Source organism: Cricetulus griseus, assembly GCF_003668045.3.
Source record: "Cricetulus griseus strain 17A/GY chromosome 1 unlocalized genomic scaffold, alternate assembly CriGri-PICRH-1.0 chr1_1, whole genome shotgun sequence".
In the NCBI taxonomy this organism is placed as follows: Eukaryota; Metazoa; Chordata; class Mammalia; order Rodentia; family Cricetidae; genus Cricetulus; species Cricetulus griseus.
In genome coordinates this window covers 136,450,083-136,467,533 of record NW_023276807.1, presented here as the reverse complement: position 1 = coordinate 136,467,533, position 17,451 = coordinate 136,450,083, and the positions used below count along the sequence as shown (strand labels likewise).

The 17,451-nt window shown below is 37.2% G+C and overlaps 1 protein-coding gene across 1 annotated transcript in view; it reads left to right on the top strand.

The window, feature by feature from the left end:
- Window positions 1-16,978, top strand: part of LOC100752198 (protein YIPF7) — a 36,808-nt gene extending 19,830 nt beyond the window's left edge. The window contains exons 2-6 of the mRNA XM_035453039.1: window positions 3,475-3,490; window positions 3,602-3,770; window positions 10,522-10,667; window positions 14,333-14,514; window positions 16,504-16,978. Of these exons, the coding sequence (XP_035308930.1) occupies window positions 3,475-3,490; window positions 3,602-3,770; window positions 10,522-10,667; window positions 14,333-14,514; window positions 16,504-16,666 (676 nt within the window). The 3' untranslated portion in view covers window positions 16,667-16,978. The remainder of the gene's footprint in view (window positions 1-3,474; window positions 3,491-3,601; window positions 3,771-10,521; window positions 10,668-14,332; window positions 14,515-16,503) is intronic.
- The last annotated feature ends 473 nt before the right edge of the window (window positions 16,979-17,451 follow it).

Genomic DNA, 17,451 nt, shown 5'->3' with positions numbered 1-17,451 from the left:
CATTAAATGACAAGGAAGGACAAATAAATTACCCTGATTCTCTGTGAATACTTTTTCACTTGGTGCTTATGCCAAGTTAATATTTTAGTTATTCTTTAAAAAATAATGGTTTGGCAAGGTGGTGGTGGTACACACATTTAATTCCAGAACTTGGGAGGTAGAGGTAGGTGGATCTCTGTGAGTTTGAGGCCAGCTCAGTATACAGAGTGACTTCCTTGTTTCTTTGTATGTTATGAACTTCCTTGAGCTTTATTAAGGATGTTACTGGAACCCTGAGCAACCCTATGAGATAAATACTACTTTTGAGAAGCCAGTGGCAAAGATAAGTTGATAATTTTTAAAGGCTATTAATCAGTTGTTTTTATTGTTGCTCTGACAAAAATATCACATTAGCAACAGAAGGACAGAAGGCTTTATTTTGGTTTTTTTGTATGTTTGTTTTTCTTTCACTCATGACTTGAGGCTGTAGTCCTTCATGGAGGAGGAGGGAACTCATAGAGGCAGTAGTTTGAGATTACAGGTCACATTGTGTCACAGTCAGGAAACAAAAGTATAGACGAATGCTGGTGTTCATATCACTGTATCCTTTTGTTCAGACATGGTACCATAGCCCACAGAGAACTGCAGCCCTAAGTTAGGGTGTGTATTTCCATCTCCATGAATTCAACCTAGGATCTCCCTCCCTTACACATATGCTCAGATGTTTGTCTCTTAGCTGATTCTGAATCCAACTTTACTGACAGTAAATGTTAACCATCACAGTTAGCAAATAAGAAACAGGCTTAAGGCTTGGTCTAAGGTTGATTGTTCTATGTGAGGGTGAATGGAAGGTGTTCAGTTTGTCTCTGTCTAGGGAAATGTGAACCATATTCTTACTGATCATCCTACACACATGAGGAGTAGATGCTGCACTCATTACTGAACAGTGCTCTAACTGAAAGGAAAGGTACTGTTGTATAATGTTTCTACTCTCTCAAATGCTGTGTATATGATACTTATCCCATTACACCATTTATCATTTATACTTTGAGAGATGAAGCAGCAGCGGAGGAGTGCTTGAGAATGAGTAAGTATATTGAGTATGATGCTATTTCAGAATGGTTAGTGTAACAATGCACAATGAGAAATTGTGATAGGCTTTTCATCTCAGATGCCCTGGTTCATAGAAAGAAGCACATTGCCTTGAAATCACTATTCTTTTTATCCATTCTCTTTTCCAAATGGCTTTTCTAATTGTGTATTACCTATGTTCTTGACTAAAATAAAGTTCTGTAGGATGAAGCTAAAGCATTATTCTTAAGCTCTTCCATTCCACCCAACTGAACATTCTTTCCCCATTTGATTATTCATATCAACATTTCTCAGAAATCAAAATGACAAAGTGCTATATATGTAAATTCAACTGAATGAGAAAAGTTCATGATTACACTGAATCGGTATGGCTGAACTTGGCCCAATTATAAGCCCTGGTTCCAGCCCACATTGAAAAAATGAGAAACATTTCATTTGACTGGGATAGCTATAGTAGTCAATAGAGTGCTGTAGGGATTCCAAGGTATTAAATCACATCTCTACCTTTAATGAGCCGGTATTGGGTTAATGACTTTTACCTCTACCTCAATTGTTTCACTTGCCAAGATAGATCATTTTTTGGTCAAAGACAAATACGTAAAAATTTGGTATTTTTATATTAATTTATTTTATATTTTTAATTTATATTAAGATTATAATTTTTATATTTTTTTATAATACGTTATATATCTATATATCTCTAATTTATATTAAGATTAATCATAAAAGAAATTTTTTGTTTTTTTGTTTTTTTTTTTCGAGACAGGGTTTCTCTGTGTAGCTTTGGAGCCTATCCTGGTACTCACTCTGGATACCAGGCTGGCCTCAAACTCACTGAGATCCGCCTGCCTCAGCCTCCCGAGTGCTGGGATTAATATTTTTACAATATTTTAGTATAAAGAGGTCTCAAGAATTCTGAATTTCAGTATCTTCAACTTGATATTTATCCTAGTCTATGGGTCTTTGTTTAAAACAAAGTAAAACAAAAGATAAAAAAGTATATGTGATAGACAGTTATTGACTTTTCTTTCCATTACAGCAACTAAACTATGAAAAATGAACTAATTTAATAGATTCCCTTCTTTTATTTCTCCCAGAAAAAACTCTTAATGCAGTCATAGAATGCCTGGGTAAGAATAGAAATAAATGAATAGAAGGTTCCTGGAATGTATCTGGACCTTTAGCTCCAAGAGTCATTTACAAGGATCCATTATTTCCAAGTTTCTCATGCATGTGATAAACAAATACACATTCATGGATATGCTTTTGCCTTGGCAAAAAGCACATTGCTCATTGTAAAAAGAGTTTCAGAAGTTAGCAACTCACATACTTCTCATGGTGCTGTAGGCATTCATGGATAATTTGATGAACAGTGATTTTTCTGGGAATAGTCAGTCAATAGTGGAGTGTAGATTTCTCTGTGAACAGAGGATTTTATAGGTTTTGATTATAGTTGATGATACTATTAAGTTATGATTTTTATTAGTTACTTCTGAAGACTTCTAGAAACTTTAATATTGATAATTCCCTCATGAAGAACAGAGATGAAGACTTCCTAAAGAGGAGGCAAAGCCCTACTCATAAAACTTCTGTCCAGAACCCAAGGATGAGGCTATGTGCAGCATTTAATTTTGAAACACTATTTATTCTTCTGTAAAATGGTAGTTAATGTGCAGTTTTGACAATACAGAGTTTTAAGTGAGAAAGAGGGGACAGTGCCCAGCACATTGCATATGTTTGATTAATATTGTTACTGTATGTCATTATTTTTTTATTTAAATAATTTTTTCATTTTACTAACTCCAGTTCCTTTCCCTCCCCTTCTCCCACCAACCTCCCTAATGCCCCCCTTCCTACCTCCTCCATCTACTCCTCATAGGGAGTAAGGCCTTCCTTAGGGAGTCAACAAAGTCTGGCATAAAAAGTTGAGGTAGGAGCACCCCCACCCTCTGTGTCAAGGCTAAACAAGGTATCCCGTCATAGGGAATGGGGTCCAAAAAGCAAGTTCATACCCCTGGGTTAGGTCCTGATGCCACTGCCAGAGCCCCCACAAACAGATAAGTCACATAACTGTCAACCACATTCAGAGGGGTTAGTTTGGTCCCATGCAGGTTCCCAGCTCTCAGTCCATAGTCCACGAGCTTCCACTGGCTCTGGTGAGCTATCTTTGTGGTTCCTCCATCATGGTCTTGACCCACTGTATTCAAATGATATCTCCTCCCACTCTTCAACTGAATTCCAGGAGCTCATCCCATTGTTCAGCTGTGGGTCACTGCATCTGCTTCCATCAGTTACTGGAGCCAGAAAGACAAACATGAACTGACATCCTGTAGATCATTATCAGAGAAGCTTTTTCACGACTCCATACTTCAATTTTTTAAGTTAAATTTAACTTTTAAACAGGTTCATCATTTTGTGGGTACGTAACTTTTAAAATTAGATGAATTTCCTAAGAGGAAAATTGTGTTTCTCTTCCTTGATTTGTCAGGATATTCCTTTCTTTTATATAAAATATAGGCATTTTTAATTTTCTAGAACACAAGCCACCGAGCAGCAGCATCCTTCCTCTTCTGTTCCTCCAGACACGTTCCTGCCAGCAAGTTATGCAGGACAGCTCTTCCAGCCAGCATCTAACTCTGGCTATTATCTACACTCTTCTTCAGATGACAGTTTTGATGAAGAGCCTCCTTTGCTAGAAGGCAAGTTGAGGAAGTGTTGTTCTTAAGGTGTGCACCACTCAGAGAACTACAGCAATAATCAAGGCTTACCAGGTTCTACCACAATGCTGCATACAGAGCTTTGTGTGTAATCACTACACAGTTAGCAAGAGTCTGTCAAACCATGACACATACAGCTAAACCACTGCAAATTTGTTGCATTATTAGGTGAAGTTTCTAAGTATGCTTGTTCTATTGCTGTGAGATTGTTGCTATTACTGAATGTTCCTTCAGTGTCTCTTAGATTTGGACTCTGGCCTTGCATAAACAGGAAAGACATGTTATGGAAAGATATTTATATCAAAGTAACATTACTTCTCAACCATCTAAGTATGCACATCAAAACAGCATTATTTTATTCTTTGCTGTTTGACAGGGAGCAAAGGAGACAGTTTCTCAAATTAATTATGTTTCTTTATGGTTGACATGGAGGCAAGCCAAACTCTTACTTCTTTGACTCTTATGAGCTCTTTCTCTCTCTCCTCATTTTGGCAAAGCTAGGTGAAGGAGAATACATTCCAGATGACAACAATATTCTTAGGAAGGATACTCAGGACTCTTGGAGTTGAAAGTCCATATAGATTTCAGGAAGTTTCTATTCATACCAAGGTATTCTAAATCTCCGTTAAGAGTTAATGCTGGAAGCAACAACCCAAAGAAAGAACTTAAAATTCTACTGGATTTACATTAGAGAATGAAGCATAAATGTTCAGTCATAAATTCCCCCAAGTCCTTTGTACCCACACAGTCTCTAAGTGGAATGAGGTGAAAATAAAGATTATAATTACCAAATTTTCCATAAAATATTCCATACTGTTTACCTCATTTGCATTCAATAACTGCCCAGAGTTAACACAGTCTTCCTTCTTTGTCTAAAAATGTAAACTAGAGAATAATACAGAATAATAATAATACAGAAATTAGGTGATAGTGTTAGTACATTAGAAGCTACCAAGTTTTGTGATCAGTTATGTCTAATCAGCTTATTCTATTTCTCCTTTGCAATTACTAAACAACTGAAGCTTATACACTATTTTCACTATGCGTTTTTGACTTTTCCAGCATATTTGCCTTAAAAGAACCACCAATTGCCTAAGTGCATTCTATACATATAGGAAAACATGGAAATATATGAATTACTATAAGAAATAGTTAAAATCTTGTCTCTAAGATTAACTACCATGAAACATTTGAATGTTTCATTCCAGCTATTATCCTATTTTTTATGCATGCACATATTACATGTGTACACATCTAGTTATTCCCAAAGTAAATACTATTTTTTCAATGAAAGTACTTGTTTTGTGTATTTTACAGTTGCCTCATACATTCATATATTGTCTTATTTTCAGTAATTGTAACATGATCATTTCTATGTATGAGTTCTTTTAAAGTCAGTAAATGTTGGAAAACATGATATATAATGGTCTTCTAAAACTCAAGTGCCACAATTTAAATATACCTTAAAGGTTGAAGCCTACAATAGTAATATTTTGATGCACCTCAGAGTTAAAATCTTTTGGCCTGTGCATTCTTTGAGATGTGTCTCTAACAGTGGGAAAATTTGGTCAGAAGGCACTTGGAACATGCCACCCTGACAAAGTGAATTTTCTATTGTGTCATTATAGTCAAATATGCACTATCTCTGTCAGTTAGATAGTATTACTAGAAGTCTGAGAGGTTTTCATGTCTATTGATTGTGTTTACTTTTTCCCATTCTTTGTGCTTTTTGTCACCTTAAATTATTTTCCTTTCCTTAGTTTAAGATATGTTTAGATAGCAATATATTAATAACACTCTAGAATATTCATTTGAAAAAAATTTCTTACTTATTTCCAATCTAATTTCCTCATCAGTCATTGGGAACACATGGAAATTTTAGTGTTTATATATTAAAATTAAGAATGACATTGCTTGGAGACTTTTTTCCAATTTCAATTTTGTTTAGAATCAGTTTCCCTAGATCAACACAGCATTTATATCAATTTCCTCAAGAAACTAAGATTTTAAAGTAATATATAGCACAAGTTTAAAGTAATATGTCTCGCACAATATAGGTTTTAATAATGAAAGCCTGCAGTCAGACACAGGGGAAAATGCTGAAAGATCAGAGTGATGAAGGAGCGAGCCACAGCTACACCTTACCTCACCAACTTTCCAGCCAAAGAGACTGAGTTCCTGTATTCTTTACTTCATCACTTCCTCTCTCCACCCAACTGTATCACTTTCTGTCTGTTCGTGTACACCTCCTGTATCACTTTCTATCTGTTGGTGTACACCTCCAGACCTCTAGGTTAACAAGTGGCTAGTTCTACCCGTGATCTTCAGGCAAGCTTTATTTGTTAGAGTATAAATAAGATATCACTACAGTAATATTTTTGTTTCACATTTTCATAAATGATACATATAATATGAAGTAAACATTTTAGAATAATGGTCAACCTTAAGTGTGTCAAACTAGAAAAGATACAGGTATTTGTTGTTTTCTCCTTGTAACACAGGCTGATACTTACATCTGAAAGGTCAGTGTCATCATTTATGTAAAAATAAAGATCTTAATTCACTTTTACACTTCATGTCATATACTTTACTACCACTAGATGACAGCAAAATAATAAATTTTACATTCAAGTTTTATAGTGGCTATATCTTCTGTTTTACACAATAAGATGCTATGTTGGGGCCCCTACAATAAATGTGTTGTAATATATTTGAAAAGAAATTATTTTGGACATATATATTCAGTGGCAAACATATTTTTTTCTCATGAAAATATTTAGAACACCCTTCATCCATTCACAACTTAATGATTCAGTATTGAAATTTGTGCAGACCTTAATTATGCCACAAAAATAAAAGGTAGAAATCTGTAATGATATTGCATAAATCATCTTTTCTCTGAATTTTCTTTAAGAAATAACCAGTACTTTACTTTTAAGGAAAAAAGGGAGCATTTTGTACCCAAGGCACTTAATTGTGCTAAACACTGAAAATGAAATTTGAAAGTAATATGCGCCTGGCATGAAATTAATTTAACCTGTGATATTTCTCAATTTTTATGGTCTTCTGCTATTTGAAAAACCTAGTGCAATAGAAACTCCTAGGAATCTAATAGGGTGACCTCAGATAAGTGTCCTAGCAGTGGGGATTACAGATCCTGAGCTGGCCATCTCCTGTAACCAGGAAAGCCTTCACCAACCCAGTCACAAAGGTTTGACCAACAGTTTGTGCTTCCTACAAGATGCACTGGGGTTAAAGGTGGCACAGAAATTATGGGAGTGGCCTACCAATACTGGTCCAGGCTGAGACCCATGCCTCTAGGGTGAGCCCATCCATGACACTACCTAGAGGGTCAGGGCCCAGAGGCTGGATAGCCCAGAGACCCAGGACAGAACCAAACAGGACCAAAGAAAGAATCAATGAAATGATCTCTGATGATGCTCTGCTACACTCATAGACCGGAGCCTAGCACCATCATCACCAGAGAGGCTTCATCCAGCAACTGATGGAAATAAATGTGGAGACCCACAGTCAAACATTTGCCAGAGCTTGGGGAATCCTGCCAAAGAAGGAGAGGAAGAATTATAGGAACGAAAGGGTCAAGGACCCCAAAGAAAATTCATAGAATCAATTAACCTAGGCTTGTAGGGGATCACAGAGACTGCACAGACAATCAGTGAGCCTGCAAGGATCTGACTTAGATACTTTGCATATATGCTATGGTTGTACAGCTTGGTCTTCTTGTGGGACTCCTAACAGTGGAAGCTGGAGCTGTCTCTGACTCTCTAACCTGCTTTTGGAACCCTTTTGCTCCTAGTGGGCTGCCTCATCAAGCCTTAATAGGAGTGGTAGTGTGCAGTCTTATTGCAATGTGGGAGAGGAAAGTGCGTTAGAATGTAATAAATGAGAGGAAAAATTCCTGTAAAATCTTGACCCACTTTAAGCTTGCTGAATCACCTGTTTCCTCTAAGTGTGCATGATCATAAGATACAATACACTCTAAGTGAATAAAAATGTGAAGACAGAAATGTACTCAAGATACTCACTCTTTTCAAGTTATTTCTTTTTATTGTTTGAGAATATAGTATAGTTATATTATTTCCCCCTTTCCGTTCTCCAAACCCTCTAATGTACCTCGCTTTGATCTCTTTCAAATTCATGGCCTCCTTTGTCATTAATTTCAGATAATCCTAAATACAAATTGTTCAGTGTGTATAATGTTACCTGAATGTATGCTTTTATTTGCTCACTATTTAGTAATGTTTATTTTTCTCAATCTTTTTTATCTTTCTTTCCTAACCTTCTGCTGGTGGGAAAATATAGGCCTTCACACATGTGAAGCAACTGCTTTAACTCTAACCTATGTCCCTAGTAGATTAGGTAGTTCCCTGCTGCATGTTTAGGATGACAAATTTCAACCAGGTGATTGTATGTGTAAAATGTTCACCTCCCCATGCTAGCTTATCCAGGTGCTCTCTGACTCTCTGACAGTTTCTCAATTGTTGAAAGGCCCCTCCATGACATGAGGATTATTAAAAATCCATCTTGTGCAAAGTGTGAACTTTGGAAAATATTTAAGTGGTACTTGCCACCATTAAAAAAATCTGAGGATGGAGATGTATCTCAGTGGGAGATAGTTTGCCTAGTACTTAGTATCTCTACAAAAATAAATAGCTGAAGTGTTCTGATCATCTGACCAGAGATATTTGTACATGCTTGGAAGTACGGCTGAATTTAGGAAGGGTAGCCTTTCTCATAGGAAAGATGGAATAAATCAGACAGGTGACAGATAGGTAGATGACAATGATAGATAATAGATAAGTAGATAGATGATAGATAGATAGATGATAGATAGATAGATAGATAGATAGATAGATAGAATGGATGATAGATAGATAGATGTACAATTGAGTTTAGGAAGGTAGCCTTATAGGAAAGATGTAATAAATTAGATAAATAGATGTTAGATAGATAGATAGATAGATAGATAGATAGATAGATAGATAGATAGATGACAGGCAGATAGATATTTTAGCTGCATGTGGACCTGACTTCTCAATGCTTTACAGGAGATTGGCCAATGTGGAAACTAGATTTTCTATTACATGCTTTTAGACTCTGAAAGTTACTTAACCTCTCAAAATCCAAGACATCTGATGCATAAAATAGGAATGAATTGACACTACCATTATCATATGTATGTGAGACCAATGATTGTAGATTTTGAGAGGCCAGTAAATCCTGAGCAATCAATCAGAGCTTACTTTAGTGAGATAACTTTATTCTAATACCCTCACTCATTAAAAGAAAAAAGATTAACTTGTCCTTAGTATTTAATCTTTGAGTATATTGATTCAATCTTACAATTGATTTATGAACATCTGCATGTATATCATGGGCACTGCTCTCTGCACAAAGAGTCCTTCTCTCTCTTTGTGGAATTTTATCATTTTAGAGCAAGGTTATTGTTCTTTTATTGCCATTTTTATTTTTAATTTCATTTTACATTTCAACCATAATTCTCCCTCCCACACCTCCTCACAACCCCTCGCATCCTCCCACACCCCTCACCTCCTCCTCAGCCCCCTTACACCAGTCCACTACTCATCATGAGTACGAGCTCCCATGAGGTGTCAACAGAGTCTGTCACAATAAGTTGGGGCAGGGCCAGGCCCCTCTCCCATGCATTAAGGCCGAGCATGGCATCCCATCATATAGAGTGGGTTCCAACAAGCTAACTCATGTACCAGGTTTTTGTTGTGGTCCTACTGCCAGGGGCTGTTTCCCACAGACAGAGGACCTAGTTCAGTTCCCTGGGGTCTCCACAGTTGTAGGTCTTGAGTTCATGAGTTTTCACAAGCTTGGTTCAGCTGTCTCTGTAGATTTCTCCATCATGATCTTGACCTCCCTTGCTCATATATTCCACCATCCCTCTTTTCACTAGATTCCCGAAATTCAGCTTGGTTCTTCTCTGCATCTGGTTCCATCAATTACTGGATGAAGGCTCTCTGATGATAATTGGGTTTTTCACCAGTCTGACTACAGGAGAAGGCCCGTTAGGACATCCTCTCCACCAGTGCTATTGTGTATTCTTGGGAGTTATTCTAGCACCAGGTTTCTCCATAAGCCCATAGTGGCTCTGTCTGTTAAGATGTCTGTTTCATTGCTCTTCCACTGCATCCCTCCCCACCTCTGCCATCTCATTATCTCTTGTTCTCATGCTGCCTCCCCTCCCCCTTGGTCAATGTTCTTATTAGGCAGACTGAAGGAAAACTCTAGACCTAAACTGAGTGCCATTAACCAGTTATGCCATGGGTGGTATGGCATGATTCCAGAAGTACTAGAAGTCAGAAATGGAGGTGGAGGAAATATCTGAAGGAGTAATTGAGATACATTTAGTCTCTTAACTTCAATGGTAGATTTTTACTATCTGTCAATTCCTATGTTATTTTTAAATAGTATTAAGGTTTTGTTTCATGAACCAGATAAAAACTTCCTCAACAGAGTTTTTTGTTTTGTTTTGTTTTTGTTGTTGTTGTTTTTTGTTTTGTAAACCATTTCATTGGGTGTGTTTGCTCAAAGTATACTACCTCAAATTTTAGATTTGGATTATGAGAACAAAATAGAGAACTCATCTTAAGATACCATGCAAAAGAATAGATATACTAACATGAAATAATAGAGCTCTTCTGTTTCCTGTATTTACCTTGGACTGTTTATTTTCTTTTTGCAGAACTTGGAATTAATTTTGATCATATATGGCAGAAAACGTTGACAGTGCTAAACCCGATGAAGCCAGCAGATGGCAGCATCATGAACGAAACAGATCTCACAGGACCCATTCTTTTCTGTGTGGCCCTGGGAGCCACGATGCTTATGGTAGCTTCCAACATTTCAGGCTTTGTCTTCACCAGTGCTAATTTTGAAGTGATTTCTTTTAGAAAAGAAGAAAATTTCTTTCTAACAAGCATTAGGAAATGAACTTGGATCCCAGTGTATAAAAACTGGGTTTAGAGATGCATGATAATAACCTTAGCACTGGGGACCATGATGCTCATGTGTCAGTAGTCTAGCAGGTGTGTGAGCCACAGGCTCAGTGAGGCACTCTGTCTCAGAAAAAAGGTGGCCTGCACACACATGAATACACATACATGAACATATGCAGCACCCCTTACACACATACATACAAAAACAGTTTCTTTTAATGCAGCTATAACTATCAAACATGTTCTTAAAAGTATGTGTGACTACATACATGCTATCTTCTCCTTTACTGAATTTATAATACAAGCCATCCAAGATACTGAATGAAATCTGGTTTCTGTGAGGTCAATGATCAAATCCTTTTCATCCAGTGCAACAACACAGTCACAATAACCTCCTTCCTTGCAGCTTCTAAAATGTGAATACTCTGTGACTCAAACATAGTCAGCGAGAGTTCCCACTTATTCTTATGGCTCCCTTCTTCTCCTTTTCACAGTAAAGTGGTAAGCTTGGATTAAACTGCTATGCAAGGCCATGCCAATTAATCAAATAGTCAGAAACAATCAATTTATTAATTCATCTTTCCCTCGCAAGTCATTTGTAATATAACAGCTGTTTGTTTTTCTGGAGAATGTATTATGATTATCATCTCTTAAAAGACAGTGTTAATTCCATCATCAAGATCACTCTTGGATACATAATGCTAATACAAATTATTTAAATATTTTCTCTTGTGTTTAGATACAAAGCATTATAAATAAGTTAATCTTAACTGGAGGTGATAAAATGAATTCAACCTATAACTCCCAACAACTATGATCTTAATATGTTGTCTGCAGATTTTTATGACTCCATTTCTTCACTTCAAGACAAAAGGGTTTACTTTCTTTTCCAAGTTTACAAGAAATTAAGGTTTCTGGTAGTTCTACAATTATATGGAATATGTGAAAATAGATATCATTAATATCTTTTTCTTTTTTATTTTAAAACAATCATTTTACATATCAAGCCCCCCCATTCCCTCTCCCTCCCAGCCTCCCATGCCCAGTACCAACCCTCCCATCCCACCCCCACCTTCTCCTCAAGGACAGTGAGGCCTTCCATGGGGGGAAATCATCAAAGTCTGTCACATCATTTTGGGGAGGTCCTAGGCCCTACTCCGTGTATCTGGGCTGAAATAATATCCCTCCATAGGGAATGGGCTCCCGCAGTCCATTTGTGCACTAGGAATAAGTACTGGTTCCACTGTTAGAGGTCCCATAGACTGCCCCAGCCTCCTAACTGGCACCCACATTCAGTGGGTTTGGTTCAGTCCAATGCTGGTTCCCCAGCTTTACAAATGGTGTACCTGTGCTCTCACTAGGTCAGGTCAGCTAGTTATGTAGGTTTCTCCAGCACAGTCTTGACTCTTTTGCTCATCCCTCCTCCCTTTCTACAACTGGATTCCAGGAGTGTGGCTCAGTGCTTAGCTGTGGGTGTCTGCTTCTGCTTCCATAAGTTACTGGATGAAGGCTCTAGGGTGGCAATTAAGATAGTCATCAGTTTCATTATAGAAGACAGGCATCAAAGGTGGCCTCTGCACTATTGCCTAGATTCTTAGTTTGGGTCATCTTTGTGGATCTCTGAACATTTCCTTAGTGCCAGATTTCTCTTTAAACCTATACTGACTCCATCTGTTAAGGTATCTCTTTTCTTGCTCTCCTCTATTCTTCCCCGTCTCAGTCTTCTTTATCTCTCTTGTTCTCCTCCCTCCTATTCTCCCCTTCTCTCTTTCCTACCTCCCTTCCCTCTCCCTCATGCTCCCAATTGGCTCAGGAGTTCTTGTCCCTTTCCCCTTCTTTGGGGGACCATGTATGTCTCTTTTAGGGTCCTTCTTGTTTCCTAGTTTCTCTGGTGCTGTGGATTGTAGGCTGGTAGTCCTTTGCTCTATGTCTAATATCCATATATGAGTGAGTACATACCATGCTTGTCATTTAGATTTTGTATAAGCATTAGCCCTTAGATTATTTTCATTAATACTTATAACTTTAGAATTAATGTTGATAGATATGGACCAACAATAACATTCCAAACACTTCAACTAGATATTACCTGAACTCAGACTTCAGTATGAATTTATTTGCTGCCAAGTTAACACTTCTCTACTCTGCCTCTATAATTAAATGTTCATTTCATAGACCATTACATCCATTACATTAGTAAAAGTAAAGCTAAATTCAGAAAAAAATATTTAAGTTCATGAAGTGCTTCCGGACATGTAAGACTCATAATCATCTATAGGAGTGTGCTTACCTCTTGCAGCCAAGAAGTAAGAGATAGAGATAAGAAGGACCTGAGGTCCCATTATCCTCCACAGATATATGCCCCTAGTGACATCACTTCTTCCTACTAGAGCCAATTTTTAGAGGATCCACAACTTCCCAAAGCACTACAGACATCCAAGTCCTTAATACATAGACATTAAGGAAACACACAAACCACAGCAACACCAATGTTTTTCATTCCCCAACATCAACATACAATTTAAAGACATTCTCACATTCTGTTCCTGTAGGGCTAACAGTATGGTCTGAAAATCAATGTTCTTAAGCAATACAAAATTACAATTAGGGCTGGGTATTGTGCTACATGTGTGTCATTCCAGAATTCAGGAGATGGAGGTACAAGACATACATGCATGCATACATACATACATACATACATACATACATACATACATACATCCTATCTCATAAAACCAGGCTGGTGATGTAGCTCAATGGTAGAGCACTTGTCCAAAATCTACAAGGCTTGGAGCTTTTGTTTTTCTTAGAGAGTGTTTCTCTGTGTAGCTTTGGAACCTATCCTGGAACTTACTCTATAGACCAGGCTGCCCTTGAACTCACAGAGATCCAACTGCCTCTGCCTCCTGAGAGCTGGGAATAAAAGTGTGCTCTACAACCTCCTGGCAAGAAAAAAAAAATTAAGTATTTGATAGAACATTAAGTGTTTTAGATTAAGATGTGATAATGCGGGTAAATTTTCTAGGGACGATCCTAGACATTTGATGTAAAAACCCAGATAATTTATTTTCTATTTCAATATTAAACATTTTGTTAAAATTTGAAATAAAATCTAACGGTATTTCTGATACTACTTATAAATGTCTAGACCACATTAGATGTTTTATTCTTTTGCTTAATCACTCAGCTATTCAGTATGCATAGGGCAGAAATATACATATTTCACTCCTTGTACTCTCTATCAAAAATGTATAATAAAAAATCATGCTGGCAATATTTTGTCTTTTCTGTAGCATGCCTAGCCCATCCAAAATATCATATATACATACATAAATGTATACATTCAGGTTGCTTGTTTGGAGTTCATGACACAGGTAGTGTTTTTTTTTTTTTTTCATTTTAACCAGAATCTTCAGTACCTGGTGATAGATAGATAGTACCTACCATAATATTTAGCAGCATTGAGTAGACTCTTGAGTACTCTCTGTATTGTTGTTATTTTGATTTCTCCTCACGTCTATTGTGATTTCTAATTGTTTTCTATTTTTTTTGTTTCAGGCAGGAAAAGCCCAGTTTGGTTATGTATATGGCATGAGTGCCATTGGCTGTCTTGTGATTCACACCTTACTAAACTTGATGAGTTCTGCAGGGGTGTCATATGGCTGTGTGGCCAGTGTGCTGGGATATTGTTTGCTGCCCATGGTCATCTTGTCCAGCTGTGCCATCTTCTTTTCATTGCAGTAAGTGTCTGTGCTAATTGACCACACATGCATGATCTTTGCCCAGGCCTGCTAGACCAGGGCAGTCATGATGGTTTCTTCACATTTTTCAATATAATTGAGAAAAATCATGCTTATTAAAAAGCTACACATAGATTCAGCAAGGAAAAGTCAGTTTGGCTGTGGTGCTGCTCTTTTTAAACTGGTTTAAAAAGAAATCCAGCCATGTAATATTTAAAACTGGTACTTTTAAGTTGTCTCATTCTTCATTCTAAATGATTGGCATGGGTAATATAGTAACTGCAGAAAATTCACTTATTTGATTTTGGAAGAGTAAATACCTGCTGAATTCTGACAAGTTACTTCAGTGCCCAGGCATCCTCCTTCTAAAAAGAATCAACTGTTATTTCTCAGCTGGACTCCTCACTGTCGAGAATTTCCAGAAACCCTGATGAGGACATTAATTCTGGAGAACTTATGGCATACATGCTCACTCAATACAATTTTTCCCTTTTTCTTTCTTCACTTAGACATCTGGCATTTGCAATTCTAAACTATTCATAAGGATACCGTAGATGTGCTTCCCACAGCACCTTCCCAAGTCTCATGCACAACACTAGCACTCAGTGACAACAAGCAAACATCTCTATAGCTGCCTGTCATGTGTACAAAACACTTGGAAATAAACAACCTTTTGCTCATTCTTTTATGTCCAAAGGAGATATGACTTGCATTTTCTTCTTGGATAATGTAGGTCTTAGGTTATTAATGCTACATTGGAAGGGATGTTATCATATAGAGAGTTTATCATTATGAGGATAGTCAGGTTTAAGAAGCAAAAGCTTAAGATATTTTTGTCATCACAAATAGTTATTATTATGAAATTACTGAGACTGGTTGCTCATTTTCTTCAGATATGGTCTTTTTTATTGTAACATTCTTGAGAATTCCTGGAGCCAAATATTGTTTTATCAATGAGTACTCCAGTTACCAAAAGAATTTGGCAGGAAATGGGCACTATGAATGTATAAGTAGAACAAGTTATACTTGTGTTTTATCCACAGAAACATACCACTGTTGTGTAACTGCTGCCTCTAGCACATTGTTCTGTTTACAGGGCTGTATTGTACAGAACTTTGACAGATCCTTGTAGTTTGGTTCTACAACCTTGATGTTTTTGCAAAATAATACTATGATGTGCCATTTTAAAATTCCAAGTGTCAAAGGATATTTTCAGTGATTTATTTATGTATTTATTTAGAACATCTTAATTGACTGGATGCTAAAAGACATAGAGAAAACTATTCATAAAATTTAGATTTGGAAATTACCAGAATTTGACGTTTTTGCCCTGAAATTCTAAGGGATAATGTATGTGTTAGACTCTCATGACTGTGATGAAATACCTGAGAAAATAATCTTATGAAGAGCAGAGATTTCCTATGGCTCTTGGTGTCAGTACATGGTTGTTATCTTTCTTCTGTGGAGAGGCAGAAATGATGATGAGGAAACTGGTGGGACAGAGATGCTCATCTTAGTTCCCTGGAGAAAAGAGAATGAGAAGCAGGTGTTGGTTGACCAAACTTCCTCCTACTAGATTCTACCCCAAAGTTAGCTCTCCCACTTCCAGCTGTAGCTAGCAACCAAATGTTTAGCAAATAAACTTTGTTACAAATCCAAACCAGAACAGACAATTTAGAATCACATTACATGAAATGGGAATAAAATGGGATGTTGATGAATGAGACTGATTATAACAGTGGTTTCTGCTTCTGCTTGTTCTAGATTTACTAAAAATATAAAAAAATATCAGTCCTAAGCAGTAGATTTTAATTTTTTATTTTCTGACTGGCTGAGGTCTGGTGAGCTCATCCAGGTATTCATTCATCTTTGCAAATGGAGGCCGATGCTCTGAATAGAGGCACCGCTGGTATTTCAGAGGCAGGTCTGACTCAGTCTCCCCCCTCTCTTCAGGGCATAAGGCAGCTGTCATCTTTGTCTCTGCTACAGGGGCACCCTTGGAACTGTGACAGCCCTGCTCATCATCACCTGGTGCAGTCTCTCAGCTTCTAAGATCTTCATTTCAGCCTTGGCCATGGAAGGACAACAGCTTCTTGTTGCTTACCCCTGTGCCTTATTTTACGGACTGTTTGCCCTTTTGACAGTTTTCTGAAGACTGTCTGATGTGGCTTTGCTACATCCCACTTGCTTGCTATTCAGATTTTTCTGGAAGTGCATTAGCACTCAAATTCAGCACGATAACTTCTGTTTTATTGCTGTTGAGTGAATATTAAGCAGAGAGACAAAACAGCACTCAAGGATAGTGCTCTAATAGCCTGTTTGGTGGGGATGATGTTTTGAGTTTTCAGCTTGGAGCATTAAAACACTTAAAATATTTTGAAATATTAAGAGATACAGTCTCTGTGCTGATAGATGCTGCTTTTTCTCATCTCAATAGACATGTTTCTGAGAAACTGAAAGTAAAATGCCATCCTATTAACTCTATAATAAATGTTTTTCAAAAACTTCCATGGCTCTGTATGTGTGGTTAAAAATTACACAGTTCAGCACCTTTGGATCATTCAGGGGTTTTATCTACCCAGAGTCAAAGAAACACCTTCACTTACTTACCAACTGTTATTTGGTCTCATTTGGATAATGTATTGACTCACCACATTTTCAGGTTCTCTCTTCTCTCTCATCTGCTCTAAATGCTATAGGCTATCACTACAGCTTTTCCTTGCATATACCCACATAATCATACCATAATCTCTCTAAGTAGATAAATGCTGCTACAGAAAAGTCCACCTATTTGTAGCAATGCTATTGAAGTTTCCTAAATGGTTGCTCAGCACTGTTCTATAATCCTGTACTACATTTTTGTTTGAAATTTGTTTTCATACTAAGATGACCAAATAACACCAGTATTTTACTGCTCAACTCTCTAATCTTTCTTCC